We start from the raw sequence: 20,030 nt of genomic DNA on the forward strand, positions 1-20,030 counted from the left end.
TAATTCCACACTACTGTAGCAGGCACTCTGAAATAGTTCTTCATGTATATGTGTTGAAGGAATTTCCTTAATATTCACTTTGGTCACAGGTGGACTTGGTGGGCTTAAGTGCTTAATATAATTGGAATTATACAACATATTGTCTTTTGAGTGTAGGTTCCCTGTTCAACATGATTTTTGAGATATTTATTCATTTTAGATTAATCTTTTATTACCTTGTGTATAGTGATATTACAATCTTTTCTATGTGTGGACTGCCAAAATCAGTGTTTACTTTCAGGGCAATAAAGATGTTTCTGTGAATGCTTTGCTTTATGTTTTTGTTGTTGCAAATATGTGCCTTTTTTGAGTTTCTGTCTAGGAATGAAACTGCTGGATCAAGAAAATGAGACATTCACATCTGGTAGATATTGCAAAAATAATTTTTCCAAAAAGAAACCAGTGACACGCATGCCATTGCTTTGTAATAGCTGTAGAGGTTCTACACTTCTTTTCACTTGTTATTTCACCATCTTCTTTCCTCCTTTTCTTTCTTCTTCCTTTCCTTTCTTTCAGTTTTAGCTATTTTAGTAGGTACATGGTGACACCACATAGTAGCTTTAACTTGGGTTCTTCTGTGACTAATGATATTGAACACTCTGCCATACACTCATTCTTTGTTCATTCTCTTTTTCAAGGATTTGCAACACCTTCATCTTTCTTTATTGAACTATCTTTTACTGACTGATTAATTGATTAGACAGATTCCACAACTTTTTTTTTTTTATTTTTACTATTTTTTTCATTTTATTTGAAAGAGATTGGCTCACTTGGTTAATCTTCTGCCTGCGGTGATGGCATCCCATATGGGCACTGGGTTCCAGTCCCAGTTGTTCCTCTTCCAGTCCAGCTCTCTGCTGTGGCCCGGGAGGGCAGTGGAGGATGGCCCAGGTGCTTGGACTCCTGCATCTGCATGGGAGACCAGGAGAAGCACCTGGCTCCTGGCTTCGGATGGGTGCAGCGCCGGCCGTAGTGGCCATTTGGGGAGTGAACCAAAGGAAGGAAGACCTTTCTCTCTGTCTCTCTCTCTCACTGTCTATAACTCTATCTGTCAAATAAATAAATTATAAAAAGAAAAAGAGACAAGGGATTTTCAAGTCATTGCTTCTCAAAGTGTCAATTTTACTTCCACAGGTTTCCTTTTAGGTGCTCTGATAGTTGCCATGGATCAGAGAGAACATACATTTGTTCCTTTGGGACTGGCTTATTTCACTCAGTATAATGTTTTCCAGATTCCTCTGTTTTGTTGCAAATGACCAGATTTCATTTTTTTTTAGTGCTGTGTAGTATTCCATACAGTACAGATCCCATAATTTCTTTAGCCAGTCTATTTAGGTTGATTCCATGTCTTAGCTATTGTGAACTGAGCTGCAATAAACATGGAGGTGCAGACAGCTCTTTTATTTGCTGATTGCATTTCCCTTGGGTATCTTCTGAGGAGTGGGATGGCTGAGTCATCTGGTAGGATTATATTCAGATTTTTGAGGTATCTCCATAATGTGTTCCATAGTGGCTTTACCAGTTTGCATTCCCTCCAACAGTGGATTAGAGTACCTTTTCCTCCACATCCTCTCCAGCATTTGTTGTTTGCTGAATTCTGTGTGAAAGCCATTCTAACTGGGGTGAAGTGAAACCTCATTGTGATTTTGATATGCATTACTCTGATGGCTAGTGATCCTGAACATTTTTTTCATATGTCTATTAGCCATTTGGATTTCCTCTTTTGAAAAATGTCTGTTTAAGTCCTTGGCCTATCTTTTAACTGGGTTGTTTGTTTTGTTGTTGTAGAGTTTCTTGATCTTTTTATATATTCTGGTAATTAATCCTTTATCAGTTGCATAGTTTGCAAATAATTTCTTCCATTCTGTCAGTTGCCTCTTCACTTTCCTGTTTCTTTTGTAGTATAGAAACTTCCCATTTTGATGTAATCCCATTTGTTAATTTTGGCTTTGACTGTCTATGCTTCTGGGGTCATTTCCAAAAACTCTTTGTGCCAATATCTTTCAGGGTTTCTCCAATGTTCTCTAATAATTTGATGGTGTCAGGCCACAGATTTAGATCTTTAATTCATGTTGAGTGGATTTTTGTGCAAGGTGAAAGGTAGGGGTCTTGCTTCATATTTCTGCATGTGGAAATCCAGTTTTTCCAGCACCAATGGTTGAGTAGACTGTCCTTGCTCCAAGGATTGGTTATAACTCGTTGACCAAATATAAGTTGTTCTAGATATCTGAATTGATTTCTGGTGTTTTTATTCTGTTCCATTGATCTATTCATCTGTTATTGTACCAATATCAGACTTTTTTTGATTATAATTGCCTTGTAGTATGTCTTGATGTCTGGCAATGTGGTTCCTCCGGCTTTGTTTTTGTTATATAAGATTACTTTAGCTATTCAAGGTCTCCTGTGCTTCCGTATGAATTTTTCCATCCTTTTTTCTAGATCTGAGAAGAATGTCTTTGGCATTTTGATTGGTATTGTACTGAATCTGTAAATTGATTTTGGAAGAATTGACATTTTGATATTGATCCTTCCAATCCATGAACATGGAATATTTTTCCATTTTTTTTTTGTATCTTCTATTTCTTTCTTTAATGTTTTGTAATTCTCATCATAGAGATCTTTGACATCCTTGGTTAAATTTATTCTAAGATATTTGATTTTTTTGGTACCTATTGTGAATGGGAATGATCTTTGAAGTTCTTTTTCAGCCATGGCATTGTGTACACAAAGGCTGTTGACTTTTGTGTATTGACTTTATATCCTGCTACTTTACTAAACTCTTTTATGAGTTACAATAGTCTCCTAGTGGAGTTTTTTTGGATCTCCTATATATAGAATTATGTTGTCTGAAAATAGGGATAATTTGACTTCTTCTTTCCCAATTTGTATCCGTTGATTTCTTTTTCTTGCCTCATGGCTCTGGCTAAAACTTCCAGGACTATACTGGATAGCAGCTTTGAGAGTGGGCATCCCTGTCTGGTACTGGATCTCAGTGGGAATGCTTCCAGCTTTTCCCCATTAAATATGATGCTGGCCATTATTATTTTATTTTTTAACTATTTTCTTTTTCCACTTAATACCACTGGTTGAATAATTAACTTAACAGAGAATTATTCATAGGTTTTTAAATCCAATTGAAAGTAGATCCAAGTACATAATAAGAGTGGGAATAGGAGAGGGAGGAGATCTACAGTTCAGTACACATTTCCACAGACTTACCCCTAAGAGTAAAGCTATAATTTTGCCATGGGAGTCCTAATCCCATTAAGCAGGGTGGTACTAAAGCCATCTTATATGTTAAAGTGATCATGTTAAGTGTGTAACTGATCATATAGATAGCATTAATTGTCAAAGGGATCACATAAATAAGACCAAGTGTCTGGTAATAAAAATACATATAATTAAAAAGGAGAGAATGATCCAACATGGGAAGCTGGCTGGCTACACATCAGACTCATAGAATGTCAAACGCCTTAAACAGCACTTTGACCTCAGAATCAGCCCTTAAAGAATTCAGATCTGGCTGAAAAGCCCATATGAGCATTTCAGGCATGGAAAGCCATGACATAGTGGCAAAAAAATGATCTACATGAAGGATATCTGTGAGTTCCCAGTAGAAGGAACTGGCCATCAAAAAGGAGGTACCTCTCTCTGAAGGGAGGAGAGAACTTCCATTTTGCTTTTGGCCCTGTATAAATACTGACGCAGTTTGTAGACTCAAAAGTCTTCCATAGCCTTGGCAGCTCATGACAAAAGCATGACATGATCACTGATGTCATAAATAAAAGTGTCAATTGTTAAATCAACAACAGGAGTCACTGTGCACTTCTTCTACATGTAGGATCTCTATTCTTAGTGAGTTGCACTATAAGAATTAACAGTAAACTTGTCTTCAAACAGTATTTTATACTTTTTGTGTCTGTGTGAGTGCATGATGTTGAAATCTTCACTTAGTACAGAATTGGTCTTCTGTATATAAAGATAATTAAAAATGAATCTTAATTTAGAATGGGCTGGGAGAGGGAGTAGGAGGTGGGATGGGCATGGGGGTGGGAAGGTGGTTATAGGGGGAAGAACCACTATATTCCTAAAGCTCTACCTGTGAAATTTGTATTCATTAAATAAGCTTTCAAAAAAAAAAAGAGAGAGAGAGACAGATATCCAAAGAAAGATCTTCCTTCCACTGTTTTGCTCTTCAAATTTCCACAGCTCAGTTGAGTTGAGGCAGGCTGAAGCCAGGAGCTCAGAATGCAATGTGTGTCTCCCATGTGAGTGACAGGAACCCGGGTTCATGAGCTACCACTGACACAGGATGTACATTAGCAGGAAGACGAACTGGGAGTCAAACCCTCGCACTCTTCACGGGATGAGAGCATTCTTATTGGCCTCCAAAACACTACGTTCAACCCCTCCTCACTGCAAATATTTTTGTTCAAAGTTATTTGTTTGACAAATGGATTGCATGTGATTGTCTCTTCCTATAGCTTTGTAATGGTATCTTTTGATTAACCAAAAACTTAACTGTAATATATTCAAATGAACTTTCATTTTTTATGGGTTGTGTTTGTGTTTCTGTCCAAGGTTTGTTTTTTTTTTTTTCCTTATTTGGCTTTGCTTTGCTTCTCCATGAAGATCTTCCCTGTTTTCTTCTAAGTATTACCTTTTCAAATCTTATCATAGTTAGATCAGCAATCTAACCTGTGGTGATTTGTGCAACAAGAGCACATAAATTCACTGTATTTACATAGAAATATCCAAAGGTCCAGTACTGCTTATTTGGGTTTTTTTATGCTTTTTTTTCCTTTTCACTATAGTGTCACCTTTCACATAAATCAGGAGAATTCTTGACATCAACAATGTTCTGAGAAAGAATTTATAAGATCAGTTCTGTTCACATTAGCTACAAAAATATTTAAATATGAGATAAACTTAACATGTTACTACAGTGAAAACTGCAAAATATTAATGAATGAAATAGGAAAAGACACAAAAAATAGAAAAATCTTCCATGTTTGTGGATTGGAAAACTTAATATCAAAAATGTCCATACTACCGAAGGCAATTTACAAAATCAATGCAGTCCAACTGAGAATTCCAAGACAATTCTTCATAGAATTTGAAACAAATAATCCTAAATTTATATAGAATCATAAAAGACCCTGAATAGTCAAAGCACTCTTAAACACTGAAAACAAAGCGGAAGGTATCCCAATACCAGCTTTCAGAACATACCACAGCCTGATATTGGCATAAAAATAGACAAGAAGATCAATGGAAAGAAATAGAAACTCCAGAATTTAACCCACACATCTCACATATCTACAAAAGACTAATTTTGACAGTTGAGCTAAAATCATTCCCTTTAGGAAGCAAAATTTCTTAAGCAAATGATACAGGGAAACTGGAAACTTCTGCACAGCAAAGGAAACAAGTAACAAAGAGAAGAGGCAATCAAGAGAAAATATTTTAAAAGTATGTATCTGGTAAAGGAACAATATACAGAATATATAAACAGCTCAAGAAACTTTAACAACAAAACGCACAATCCAAATAAGACATGGTAACTGATGAAATGTTAACTTAATATATACTAAATCAATCTTCTGTATATAAAGATAATTGAAAATGAATCTTGATGTGAATGGAATGGGAGAGGGAGCAGGAGATGGGAGGGGTGCGGGTGGGAGGGAAGTTATGGGGGGGGAAGCCACTGTAATCCATAAACTGTACTTTGGAAAATTATATTTACTAAATAAAATTAAAAAAAAAAAACAAATAAGACACGGTAAAAGGACATGAATAAGCATTTCTCAAGGCAGGAAATACAAATGTTCAGCAGACACATGAAAAAATGCTCAGGATCAGGAGCCATCAGGGAAGTGTAAGTGAAAAGCACAAGGAGGTGATCCCCTCACTCCAGTAGGAATGGCTAATAGCACCAAAGCAAAATAAACTAACAAACAGATGCTGCCAAAGCTGTGGAGAAAAGGGTACCCTAATGCACTGCTGGCAGAAATAAAAACTAGTACAACCATTATGGATGTCAGCTGGAAACTCTTCAGGTAGCACAAAAATATATGACCCAGCTATCCCACTCCTGGGAATATACCCAAAGGAAGCAAAATCATCATTTAAAGAGATATCTGCACGTCCATGTTTACAGCAGCTCAATTCAACCTAAGTGTCTGATCATTTTATTTTTATTTTTTAGTAATTATGGCTTCTGTTTCTTTTTTCCTAACTAATTTCAATAACTAGGAACTCAAGGTATATTTTTGTTGAGAATGAGTATCATTGTTTCATTCCTATTCTCAGGGCAAAAGCTTTCAAATTTACCATTATAAGTGAGATTTTCTTAGTAATCCTATGTTTAAATATAAAAGGGTTTATGCATTCCCATTTTTCTTAAGAATTTTTTTTAAGAATCATGTGTGGGATTATTTATTCTGAACTTATTGAGATACAGGCATGGTTATATTCTATGCCATTTTTTGTGATGAATTAATTTGATAAATATTTTGAAGTCTTTTAGAATAAATTATATTTGGTTATTATTGACTGCCATTTTTATATATTTCTGTCCATAAAATATATTTGGATAGAACATTTGCATCAATATTCCTAAGAAAGTTTGTTTAGGATTTTCTTTCTATTTCTAAAAGAAGTTTTGTGTGAAGCTTTGTTTCAAATTAGATACATATTTTCAGGTATAATTTTATGCCTAGTTTGTTAAAGTTAGTTTTGGAGAAAATGTCTGGTTTATCTAGTTTATCCAAATTGGAAAATTCCTGAGTATATAATTTCTTTAGTAATTTTGGTTATAGCTGTAGTATCTCAAGTGATGTTCTCTTTATACACTTGATATTCAGAAATGTATTTTTAAATGACATTTGTTTTTCATTATTTGAAAGAGACAGTAAGGAATGTGGTGGGGAGAGAGACAGACACATTTCTACTTGACTGGCTCACTCCCCAAAGGTTCACAACAGCCAAATCCAAGCCAGAATTCCATTGCTGTCTCCCTGTAGATAGAAAGCGCCCAAATACATGGGTCATCTTCCAGTGCCTTCTCAGGACATTAACAGGAAGCTGGATGCCAGTCCCACAGAATTTATATTTAAAATATAGACATTTCTTCTTTATATTTGGTAAGTACCAGTTTTGTTCATCTTTCCAAAGAAGCACCATTTGGCTCTGTGAGTTTTCTGTCTCCTGGTGCTTTGAGTTACATTGATTTCTACTTTAGTCTTTGTTTCTGTTCCCTTTATACTAGTCAGAGGATGTTATTTCTTTTTTTTTTTTTTTTTTTAGATTTTTTTATTTATTTATTTGACAGGTAGAGTTACAGACATTGAGAGAGAGAGAGACAGAGAGAAAGGCCTTCCTTCTGTTGGTTCACTCTCCAAATGGCCGCAATGGCCGGATCTGCGCCGATCCGAAGCCAGGAGCCAGGAGCCAGGAGCCAGGAGCCAGGAGCCAGGAGCCAGGTGGAGGATTAACCTAGTGCGCCACAGCACCGGTCCCAGGATGTTATTTCTTTATTAAAACACTTAAAATGATAGCATACATAACTGATATTCAGTCTTTTAGTTTTTAAAAATATACTCAAAGCTATGAATTTTCCCCCAAAGCAAGTATTTAGCTGGATCACACATGTCTTGGTATGTCCTATTCTCATTTCAATGCAATTTATTTTCTCAAAACTTCTTTGACCTATGTTTTACTTAGAAAACTTTCAGTTAATTTTCAAATAAAAAGGACCCACTTATTTGTTTTTATTTATCGTTTTAATTGTGATTTTATTGTGGTCAGAAAATATAATTTAAATTATTCCAGTATTTTAAAATGTGTTCAGACTTACTTTGTGGCTTAGCATATGCTGGATCTTACTACAGATTACCTGAGTAGTGGAAAACATAAATTTTGGGTTGTTTCCTTTGATGCTCTAAATATATTTCATGTTAATCACCAGTCACCTCTCTATTCAATTCACTAAATTGCTACTCATATTAAGCTTATTTATTCTTTCATTTATTGAAAGACAGGTTAAAATCTCACATTTGTGTGTGTGTGTGTGTGTGTGTGACATTTTTCTTCATGTTAATTTCTTGCAGGTTTACTTGCCTCTGATGCCATGCTGAGGTAGTCTTCACTGCCTTCATTTCTGTATATTCCATTAATCTGTCTTTGTGTTCACTAGCCCTATCATGCTCTGCCCCAAAAACTCCTATCAAAATGAAACTTCGAGTTATTGGTTTTAGATGTTTAATTTTTTTGTTTTAAAATGTTCTCTAATCAGTTTTATATATTGCAAATCTATAATTAAGTTTGCAGTATTTTATCTACTTTATACTTCTTTTCCAATTTTTGCTCAAATAGTTCAGTAATAATAATCTGAAATTATTTCCTTCTAGTTTTATTACAATCTAGATAACACAGCTTCTATTTTCCGGTTTGTCTCTCTGTAATACTATCCATAAAATTTTGTCTGCACACATATTTATAAGTTAGGATTCTATATCCATCATATTGTTGAAAAAGAATCTCGGTGGTCCCTGAACATGTTTTGTTCCTCAGCAGCCCTCTCACTCATTTATCAGATGCTGCAATGGAGAGTCGATCTTTTCAGAATCAACTCCTCAGGATCACAGTGTGAGCTGTGCCAATGCTAGATTTCAATAGGACTCCACTTTCCTCTGTTTATCCCTGTTCTGCCACGTTACCTGATTAGTATGTGAAATGGCAAGCCTGCACTACTGCAGAAGACTCAGTTCCACATCCAAGATTTACCAGTGTAAATCTTTATCCACTTGTCATGTGCAGATTCAGAATAAAGGAGATGTCCCAGAGGGGAGATGGTCTGTACACTTAAGACACCTTAAGCCCCCAATTATATGACCTAAGTCTAGGGTGACTGCAAACAACTCTTCTGGTTTCTCTATCTGGGAGCAGCAGCATTTTCCAGGGGTTGATACTTTATTCTCAGTCTTGAATTATGTCTTGAATATGGATAAATGTGCCAAAAGGAAAAGCAAGTGCAGAATCTCAGTATACATTCATCGTTCTTTTGGGTTTCCCATCCTTGCCTATTTTGTTGCCAATCCTCTCCTCATAGTTGATCTTTTACAATTTGGTTGTAAATTGACAACTGATCATTTTGTATATAAGGCTACTTAAAAAGGTTCAAGGAAACTGGAAACAAAATGTTTATTTTGATGCAAACATTTCTTTGAAATCCACAGTTTTTTCAAAATATGTACTTCTATGAACTTTTTGAAAATCCTTTTATGGTATATAATTTGATGTTATGATTCATGTGTACAATCGGCCATGATTAATCAACGTATCTTTCACTTCAAAAACATATCATTTTTGTAAAGAAAATATGCAAAATGTATGTACCTAAAATTGATAAATATATAATACCTTATTATTAATTGTTGTCATCTCTCTGCAATGAATATAAAAAAGTCTTTCCTCTTTTTTAACTGAAACTTTGTAACATTTCGTCATCAGAATTCCAGCCCCTCCATCTGCTTTCTCTGGTATCCACCGTTCCTCTTTCTGCGTCTGTGAGTTTATTTGTATTCATGAAGCCTTTTGCTTAAATATATGTACTCTAAATCATCTTAACTCTTTTTAAATTATCAGTCTTCCCAAATCTAGACACCCTTTTATTCTATATAAGTAGAATTTTGTTTTTTTTCCAACCAAAAATCCATGTTCTGTTGAAACCACCATCATGGTTTTTCTTCTTTGATACATATTTTGGAAACCTTTTAATTGTTATTTGAAGAAATGACACTTCAGATGAACTGTAATACTCAAGAACATCTTGGCAGCTGAAACATCTTTGCTTATTTAAAATTTAGTCATATAAAACATTTCTGATTAAATTCTATATAATCTAACTCACCACACTGCAGCGGTTTTTGTTATCCTTTTAACATGAATTATTAAATAAACCCCTATCAATAGTCTTGTATTGCTTTAAATATCAAAGTGTTATACATGTATACTACTACAGATTATGCAGCAAATAAGTAAAAATATTGGAATCACACACACTAATAAAATTTTAGGATGACAAAAAAGATATGCACTATTAAATAACAATGGATACACTTTGGTTCTAAAATAAGTAGTTGCATGAGGGTGACCTCTTATGGAAATCATGTTCATGTACCTTGTAGAACAAATGCTATGTTTGGTCTCACAAATGAAATTCAGGGACCACTAGCAAAGGTAGAACTGTCAAATGAAAATTCTTGCAAGGAGAAAAGCAAGATGTTTCTTTACTAAATGACTACTACATCATTTTAATAGCAGGTTCTACCATAGTGTCAGTAGCATAGTAATACACAAAGCACTATACATTCTTTTAGCAAAATTCTGAAAAACCAGTCATAAGAGCAATGTATGTCCATCTGAGAGAATAATTAACAAGACCTTCCAAGTATATAGTAGATTCTTCCTGGAAGGCAAAATCTTTTAGGCATTTGTTGATCAAGGTTTGAAAATGTTCCATGAGAACATGTGCCTTACCTGACTCCTCAAAGTCGCTGTTGTAGACTTTCCAGGTTTCAGTTATTCGAAGAAGATTCTCTTCCATGGCTTGGATGTCCATGGAGGGGCAGTTGCATTCTGGGAACTTGGGGCCACACTGACACCAGCAATCATTGTCCTTGCAGATAAACTCTCCTTCCGAATTGCAAGCGATGTAGCTCAGAGCTGCTTGTACAAAGCGCTCCTGGAGATAGTCCGGAAGGAGAACTTGAAGCCCTGTAGAGAACAAGCAGAGAAATCAAAAACGTTGACTTCAATACAGAAAACAGTAAACAATAATAACAACAACACAAAAACCCTATTAGCAGTATTCAACAACCAGTAAAAATGTACATTAATTGATAAATGTGTATTTTAAAGCTTTCATTAGAAAATTATTTATGTCTAAGTATTTTCAAACATTCATATTTCTTCAGCTTATGCTGATCCCATGAACATAGATTCTTAGAAGCTTTGGGATTCGGCCCACGCTGTGGCTCAATAGACTAATCCTCTGCCTGCGGCACCAGTACACCGGGTTCTAGTCCCAGTCGGGGCACTGGATTCTATCCCGGTTGCTCCTGTTCCAGGCCAGCTCTCTGCTGTGGCCTGGGAAGGCCGTGAAGGATGGCCCAAGTGCTTGGGCCCTGCACCCCCATGGGAGACCAGGAGGAGGCACCTGGCTCCTGGCTTTGGATCAGCGCGGCGTGCCGGCCGCAGTGGCCACTGAGGGGTGAATCACTGAAAAAAGGAAGACCTTTCTCTCTCTCACTGTCCACTCTGCCTGTCAAAAAAAAAAAAAAAAAAAAAAGAAAGAAAGAAACTATGTAATTCATTAAGACCTTAAAGTATCTAACTTGCTTTTTATACTTACTGAGTGGGTTTGCTGATGTAATTGAGAAGAACATTTGGACTGATTTAGTGTCGCTCCTCCTCTTCGTGGAGGAACGACACTAAGCCCTGCCTAGGCTTCCTATCCGAGTCACGGCACCATTATGTCACTCCCCGTCTTCGTGGAGGAACGACACAGGACCCTGCGCTGTTCTTTTGTCTGCTCGGCCCTCCCCGGGTTTGCTGCTGGTTCTTCCCGGGTTGGCTACCGACCCTTCCACCTCCGTGGAAGGGCGGTTCCCCCTGCCACATTCCCCACTTCCGCGGGGGAGCGGCACACCGCCAGCCGGCTCTCTCAGGGGCTGCACAGGTGTTCCTTCAGATAGATGTTCCCGTTAGATGTTCCTGGTGCATGCCGTCTCTCTCCTCCTTTATAGTCCTCCTCCACCAATCCTAACTCGGCTGCCCACACGCCGAGCACGCTGCTCTCCTCCAATCAGGAGCAGGTCCTACAGTTTATTGGTTAAACTGGAGGCAGCTGTGTAGAAGCTGTTTCTCCCTTCTCAGCGCCATATTGTGGGAGAGCAGATGCATAGAATAAGTCTTAATTCCAGTAACTTAGTCTAGTCCGAGTTGCTCCCCACAATTTAGGTATTCCACAATTCAAACCTTTGTCATTTGTCAAGACTGCACACTGATCTAGCTCCTTAATTTTCTACATGAAAGTGCAATAAAGTTATATCTTAAGAAAAACATTAAAAATGAAAAAAATACTGAAAAATATTATTTGGAAGTCTTTGGGAATTCTTCATTTATTATGATATTTAAAGAAAAAATATAGCTTTAATTTCATAATGTTTGATATGCTAGAAAAGTTATTAATGGCTATATATTCAAGCTAGCTAGTAGGTAAAAATGAATAACAGCACATTTAGGCAATACCAAGTCATCATTTACAACAAACCGGAATTTAAAAAAAAACTTTTACATGCTTCATTTCTAACAAAAAATAACCAAGCTTTTGATACTTGACTATTGATGTTAATTTAATAAAAATTATGTAATCAACATCTAGGGAACTTTGAAAATACACTGACAATTATATCTACATCATTTTTTCAGATTAACTCTCCCATTTATCATATAAGTAAACCATACTCATTACATACACATTCAGCTTTATAATAATTTTATTCTACCTCAAGTAAAAATATTTATCAAATTTCTCCCATTTCAAAGAGAAATTTTAGGTTAGACGATGACTGATGCATATACTTGTCCTAAAAATACATTTGTAGCATGTTTAAGAAAGTTAAAACCTACAGCTATATAATAATATTATACAATACCAGGGATACATGTAATTCAGTGCATGTAATTACTTGACAGAGCAATTATTATACTAAGTTTGCAAGGAAAAGGAAACTTTTTCATGAGTAAAGCAGGGCTAAGATGCTACTTGGCACACGGCTTTTTTGACCATCGAAATTTGCTGCTCACAGCAAATGGTGACTCATTACCAGCATACACACAAATGAATAGAGGGATTCAAATATATATATATATATATATATATATTTATATATAAAATAGAAAGTAATACAATGGCTCAATTCATAGGGGCTATCAAGGGCAACAAGTGAGTTGTTTAGAAAAATAAATCATGTTAATTGGAATTCCTATGTAAGGGGATTAATTCACTTGGATTTAAAAAGCTTTTATCTAGATGGGTTAATCTGGTACTTTTTTAGACATAAAATGTATTAAAAGCAATTTCAATAGCCTAAAGGGAGCTAAATGATGGGATCATAGGAAAGCAATTAAAGCGTTGGGGGATGAAGAATGAAAGTATACTAGACAGTAATGTATTTCATCTAAGGCAGATGAAATGGCCAAATGACTTGGGAATATAAAGTAAGAAATATCCCATGAGAGTCTAATTCTATGGGTCACCCCCAAATTACCCTCCAATTCAGAAATAACTAGTGTTTTCTTCTGAATACCTCCATCAACTGCTAAAAATACATGAACCTGCCTCCATGTCTGCTAATGGAACTCAGGAAAAAGTATATAACTACTAGAACAGCTAGGGTAACTAAAATTTTGTGTAGACCAGATATTTGGAAACTACAAATATATGTTAAGTTTAATTTTACAGAAAACAAAGAAAGCATTGAACAAATTATTGTACTGCAATTTTCAATGCATAGGTATATTTGTACTTTTGTTGGAGAGAAAAGGCTGAGATGGGCTTAGACAGTATCTGCTCTAGTTTCTATACACATATAAACTCACATTTTGTACAACCATACAAAAATATGGACGAAATACAGTGACAGATTATTTGAAACATTGATTGTCACTGTATTACTGGTCCACCAACATAAATGGTAATTGATACCTGAAGAGACAATTTGGACTGCTGTGGCAGGGAAGTTAGAGAAGCTGGGGACTACCCCTATGGAATCGTCAAAAACTGTACAGAAACGAGGGTAGAAACACTCACTGATCACACTTCCACATGGCTCTCAGACAACATGGGTCTAGGAACTCAGGGGAACAGACTGACTACAGGTAGGACAACTGCAAGAAGCTGAAAATCACAAGTAAAATATGAATGTTAACAGCACCAGAGGACTAGTTTGTTCTGAACCAACTCTCTTCTTTGGGAACAACTAGAAAAGCTAAATAAAACAGTCAAAAAAAAAAAAAAAAAGACCAGCTTAAAGGGACCAAAATGCCAACAAGGCAGGGAGAATTTCAGGGTGCTAATCTGGCAAAAAAAAAAAAAAAAATCTCTCCTGAGAAAGTACAATAAAGGAAACATCTTATCTCTGAGAGTTTTGTCTGGTGTCAAAGAAGAAATCAACATTTTGAGACACAAAATGTAAATGCAAAGAGAGAAAATTCCTCAGGATTTAAAGGAACCCAGATGAGGTACAAACCCAAAAAGCAGAGAAAAACTGCAACACCCAACCAAACGAATCTACCGATTAGCTTTCACTGGTTATGAAACCTAGTTTACAGTGGCTGAATTCAAAATAGATGAAAGGACTGTGGGAAATAAAGAAAAGCTCTCTAAAAGATACAAACATCGTCAAACTTCAAAATTATTTTTACAGATGCACACATAACACCAGAAACCAATCTCAATAACATGAACACACAAGTAGCAAAGGAACAACATAAAGGCTATCAAAGATAAACTATAAATTGATTTCCAAGCTGTGGGCAAAATAAAATGATAAAATAAACAATTTGGAAAAATTATAAATTATAAAAATAATATGTAAATAGACATTATGCAAATAACAGAGCATAAATGGAATTTAAAGGGAGATTGATGGATGTAACAGAACAGACACAGCAGAGGACATAATTAGTAAGCTGGAACACCTCTGGAGAATATACTGAAGTAAATTAATAAAAAGACAAAGAAAGGCTGGCTCTATGGCATAGCAGGTTAAGCACCGCCTGCAGCGCTGGCATCCCATATAGGTGCCGGTTTGAGTCCCAGGTGCTCCACTTCCCATCCAGCTCTCTGCTACAGCTTGAAAAATTAGTAGAAGATGGCCCAAGTCCTTTGGAGCCTGAACCCACATGGGAGACGAGGAAGAAGCTCTTGGCTCCTGGCTCTGGACTGGCACAGCTCTGGCCATTGTGGACATCTGGGGAGGGAACCAGCAGACAGAAGACCCCTCTTTCTCTCTGCCTTGCCTCTCTATAGCTGTTTCAAATAAATAAATGAAAAATTTTAAGAAAAGACAAAGAAATATTTTACACAGAACACAGATTCAAATACATATGGGTCAAGCTAGGAAGAGCTAAAATACATTTATTTGGAGCTCCAGAATGGGAGAAAAGAAAAGAAAGATTTTATAAAAAGTATAATTTTATAAAGCTTATGAGAGTCTTCATATGAGAGAAAATAGTCATTTGTATCACATAAACATTGTGCAGCAAGATAAATAGCTGACTAGTGACTCTAATTCTATTTTGATCATGTCCCACATAAAATCCTTTAGAAATAGGAAGCACTCCTTTGGAATATATTAAATTCCATCTAAAATTTAGATCATATATTAAATAGGCCATAATTAGGTCATTCCTTTTGCAGTATGTAAATATGTGTATTTCAAAATAAAATATTACACTGCATATATTTATGCAGCAGTGGAATCTAATATTGATAATTTGCCATTAATATATATTTTCAATAGTACAAGTATATGAATAAGATATATATCTATAATGTTATATATCTAGATATGTCCCTATACATAATGCTTACAGACATATATGCAATATATATATATATACATGCATGTGTATACATACACATACATATACATATTATGGATTCTTTGAGGTCACAATTTCATTCCACTTTCCCTATATATTGTTGTTCAAATGTATTTCTTTCTAAAAATCTTTTCTTATTCATTCACACTTCACACTTCATTTCTTTTCCCAAAGAAACCTTTTATTTAATGAGTACAAATTTCATAATTACAACTTTAGGTATATAGTGATTCTTCCCACCATACCTGCCTTCCCACCCCTACTCCCACCCCCCTTACTCCTCCCTCTCCCTTTCCCAGTCTCGTTCTCCATTAATATTCATTTTTAATTAACTTTATACACAGAAGACCAATTCTATATTCAGTAAAGATTTCAACAATTTGTACACACACACACACACACACACAACTGTTTGAGAACTGGTTTTACGGTTTACTCTCATAATACCACCCACTGAGGACAGAAGTCCTGAATGGGGAGTTAGTGCAAAGTGACTCATGTTGTGAATTTAACAATTAACAATTTTTAAAATATTTATTTATTTATTTATTTATTTGAAATAAAGAGTTACAGAGAGAGAGAGAGAGAGAGAGAGCTCTTCCATCTGATGGTTCACTCCCCAATTGGCTGCAACAGCCGGAGCTGCACCAATTCGAAGCCAGGAACCAGGAGCTTCCTCTGGGTCTCCTATGCAGGTGCAGGGGCCCAAGGATTTGGGCCATCTTCTACTGCTTTCCCAAGCCATAGCAGAGAGCTAGATGGGAAGTGGAGCAGCTAGGTCTCAAACCAGCACCCATATGGGATGCTGGCACTTCAGGCCAGGGCGTTAACTCACTGTGCCACAGCACTGACCCCAACAATTAACAATCTGATGTACGACATCAGTGACCACCTGAGGCTCTTGACATGAACTGCCTAGGCTATGGAAGCCTTTTGAGTCCACAAACTCTGTCTTTACAAGGCCATCAGCATAGTGGAAATTCTCTCCTCCTTTCAGAGAAAAGTGCATCCTTCTTTGATGGTCACTTTCTTCCACTGGAGTCACTCTCATAGAGATCCTTCATTTAGTACATTTTTTCCACAGTGCCTTGCTTTTCCATGCCTTAAATGCTCTCATGGGCTTTTCAGGCAGACCAGAATGTCTTATGGGCTGATTATCAGGTCAGAGTGTTACTTAAAGTGATTGTTGGCCGGCGCTGCGGTTCACTAGGCTAATCCTCCGCCTTGCGGCACCGGCACACCGGGTTCTAGTCCCGGTCGGGGCGCTGGATTCTGTCCAGGTTGCCCCTCTTCCAGGACAGCTCTCTGCTGTGGCCTGGGAAGGCAGTGGAGGATGGCCCAAGTACTTGGGCCCTGCACCCCATGGGAGACCAGGAGAAGTACCTGGCTCCTGCCATCGGATCAGTGCGGTGCGCTGGCTGCAGCGTGCCAGCTGCAGCGCGCCAGCCGTGGTGGCCATTGGAGGGTGAACCAACGGCAAAGGAAGACCTTTCTCTCTCTCTCTCTCTCTCTCTCTCTCTCTCACTGTCCACTCTGCCTGTCAAAAAAAAATAAAAATTAAAAAAAAAAATAAAGTGATTGTCATTCCATGAGTCTGCTGCGTGGACTCCTTCCCATGTTAGAACATTCTCTCCTTTTAATTCTATCTAATAGTATTACCAGACATGTGATCTTATTTATGTTATCACTTTAACACTTAACCATATCTATATGATCATTTGAATGCTTAATATGGTCACGTTAACACTTAAAATGGCATTTTTACCAACCAGCTTAAGCGGATTTGAGGTCCTATGGCAAGTTTTTAAAATGTATCCTTAGAAATAAGTCCACAGGAATGTATGCAGAACTATAAAGCTTTACAGTTGCAAACTTCCACCTCCCTCTCTTATTCCCACCCTTATTTTTTGCTGACATCTATTTTAAATAGACTTTTTATACATATGATTAGCTTTATGTTAAAAGTTCAACAAATAGAATGAGGAAAAGAAAAAAAAAAACTGTTCCTCAGGAGTCAAGACAAGGGCTGTTCAAGTCATTGCTTCTCAAAGTGTCAATTTCACTTCTACATATTTCCTCTTAGGGGCTCTATTAGTTATCACAGATAAGGGAGATTATATGGTTTTTGTCCCTTTGGGACTGGCTTATTTCACTTAGTATATTTTCCAGATTCACTCATTTTGTTGCAAATGACAGAATTTCATTTTTTTAAACACTGTATAGTATTCCGTAGAATACATATTCCATACTTTCTTCATCTAGTCTTCCGTTGACAGGCATTTAGGTTGATTCCTCATCTTAGCTATTGTGAATTGAGCTGCAATAAACATGGGGGTGCATATAATTTTTTTTTTATTTGCTGATTTCATTTCCCTTGGGTAAACTCTCAGGAGTGGGATGGCTGCGTTGTATAGTAGGTCTATATTCAGATTTGGACATCTCCATATTGTCTTCCACAGTGTCTTTACCAGTATACCCGCCCACCAACAATGCATTAGGGTACCTTTTTCCCCACATCCTTGCAGCATCTGTTGTTAGTTGATTTCTGTATGAAAGCCATTCTAACTGGGGTTAAGTGAAACACTGTGGTTTTGATTTTTTCTTTCCCTGAGGGCTTGTGGTCTAGAACATTTTTTCATGTGTCTGTTGGCCATTTGGATGTCCTCTTTTAAAAATGTCTGAATAAGTCCTTTACCCATTTCTTAACTGAGTTGTTTTGTTGTTGAGTTTGTTTATTTCTTTATGTATTCTTGTTATTGTTTATCAGTTGCATTGTTTGCAAATAAGTTCTCCCATTCTGTGGGGTGCCACTTTGTTTTCCTGAATGTTTCTTTTGCAGTACAGAAGCTTCTCAATTTGATGTAATCTAATTTGTCAATTTTGGATTTGACTTTATCTCTGGGGTCTTTTCCAAGAGTTCTTTGCCTGACCAATATCTTGCAGGGATTCTCCAATTTTCTCTAATAATTTGATGGTATTAGGTCATAGATTTAGCTCTTTAATTCATTTGGAATGGATTTTCATGTAAGGTATAAAGGTAGGTTCTTGATTCATACTTCTGTTTGTGGAAATCCAGTTTTCCCAGCACCATTTGTTGAAGATACTGTCCTTGCTCCAGGGGCTGGTTTTAGGTCCTTGATCAAATATCAGCTGGTTGTAGATTCTTGGATTAATTTCTGGTATTTTTAGTCTATTTCATTTGCCTATCCATCTGTTTTTGTACCAGTATCAGACTGTTTTGATTATAACTGTAGGGTTTCTTGATATCTACTATTGTGGTGCCCCTGGCTTTGTTTTTGTTGCATAAGATTGCTTTAGCAATTCAAGGTCTCCTATATTTCTATATCAATTTCAGCATCCTTTTTTCTAGATCTGAGAAGAATGTCTTTGGTATTTTGATTGGTGTCAGGTTGAATCTGTAAATTGCTTTTGGAAGAATGGACATCTTGTTGATATTGATTCTTCCAATCCATAATCATAGAAGATTTTCCATTTTTTGTATCTTCTTCTATTTCTTTCTTGAATCTTTATAATTCTGATCATAGAGAACTTTGACATCCATGGTTAAATTTATTCTAATTTTTTTTTAATTTTTTATATGTGTGGTTATTATGAATGGTATTGATCTTAAAAACTCAATTTCAGCCATGACGTTGTCTGTATATACAAAGGCTATTGATTTTTTTATTTTTTTTATTTTTATTTTTTTGACAGGCAGAGTGGACAGTGAGAGAGCGAGACAGAGAGAAAGGTCTTCCTTTTGCCGTTGGTTCACCCTCCAATGGCCGACGCGGCCAGCGCGCTGCGGCCGGCGCACCGCGCTGATCCGATGGCAGGAGCCAGGTACTTCTCCTGGTCTCCCATGGGGTGCAGAACCCAAGTACTTGGGCCATCCTCCACTGCACTCCCGGGCCACAGCAGAGAGCTGGCCTGGAAGAGGGGCAACCGGGACAGAATCTGGCGCCCCGACCGGGACTAGAACCCAGTGTGCCAGCGCCGCAAAGTGGAGGATTAGCCTAGTGAGCCACGGCGCCGGCCCAAAGGCTATTGATTTTTGTGTATTGATTTTATATCCTGTTACTTTATGAAACTCTTCTATAAGTTCCAATATCTCTTGGTGGAGACTATATATTTCGATTGGACCATTTGGTTTATAGTGTTAATTTACTCTACTGTTTCCTTGCTGATTTTCTCTCTGGTTGATCTGTCCATTGCTGAAATGTGGTATTGAAATCCCCCATTACTGTTGTATTTGAGTCTAGATCCCCCTTTAATTCCCTTAATATTTCTTTTAAATATCCAGGTGTCCTGTA

The 20,030-nt window shown here is 36.8% G+C and overlaps 1 protein-coding gene across 8 annotated transcripts in view; it reads right to left on the minus strand.

The window, feature by feature from the left end:
• The window catches only part of BRINP3 (BMP/retinoic acid inducible neural specific 3), a 545,052-nt gene that overhangs the window by 141,580 nt on the left and 383,442 nt on the right, over nt 1–20,030 (minus strand). For all 8 annotated transcript variants that reach the window (XM_008268734.4, XM_008268735.4, XM_051820406.2 and 5 more), the window contains one exon: nt 10,585–10,821. In XM_008268734.4, the coding sequence (XP_008266956.1) occupies nt 10,585–10,821 (237 nt within the window). The remainder of the gene's footprint in view (nt 1–10,584; nt 10,822–20,030) is intronic.

This window comes from Oryctolagus cuniculus, chromosome 13 (genome assembly GCF_964237555.1).
Source record: "Oryctolagus cuniculus chromosome 13, mOryCun1.1, whole genome shotgun sequence".
Lineage (NCBI taxonomy): Eukaryota > Metazoa > Chordata > Mammalia > Lagomorpha > Leporidae > Oryctolagus > Oryctolagus cuniculus.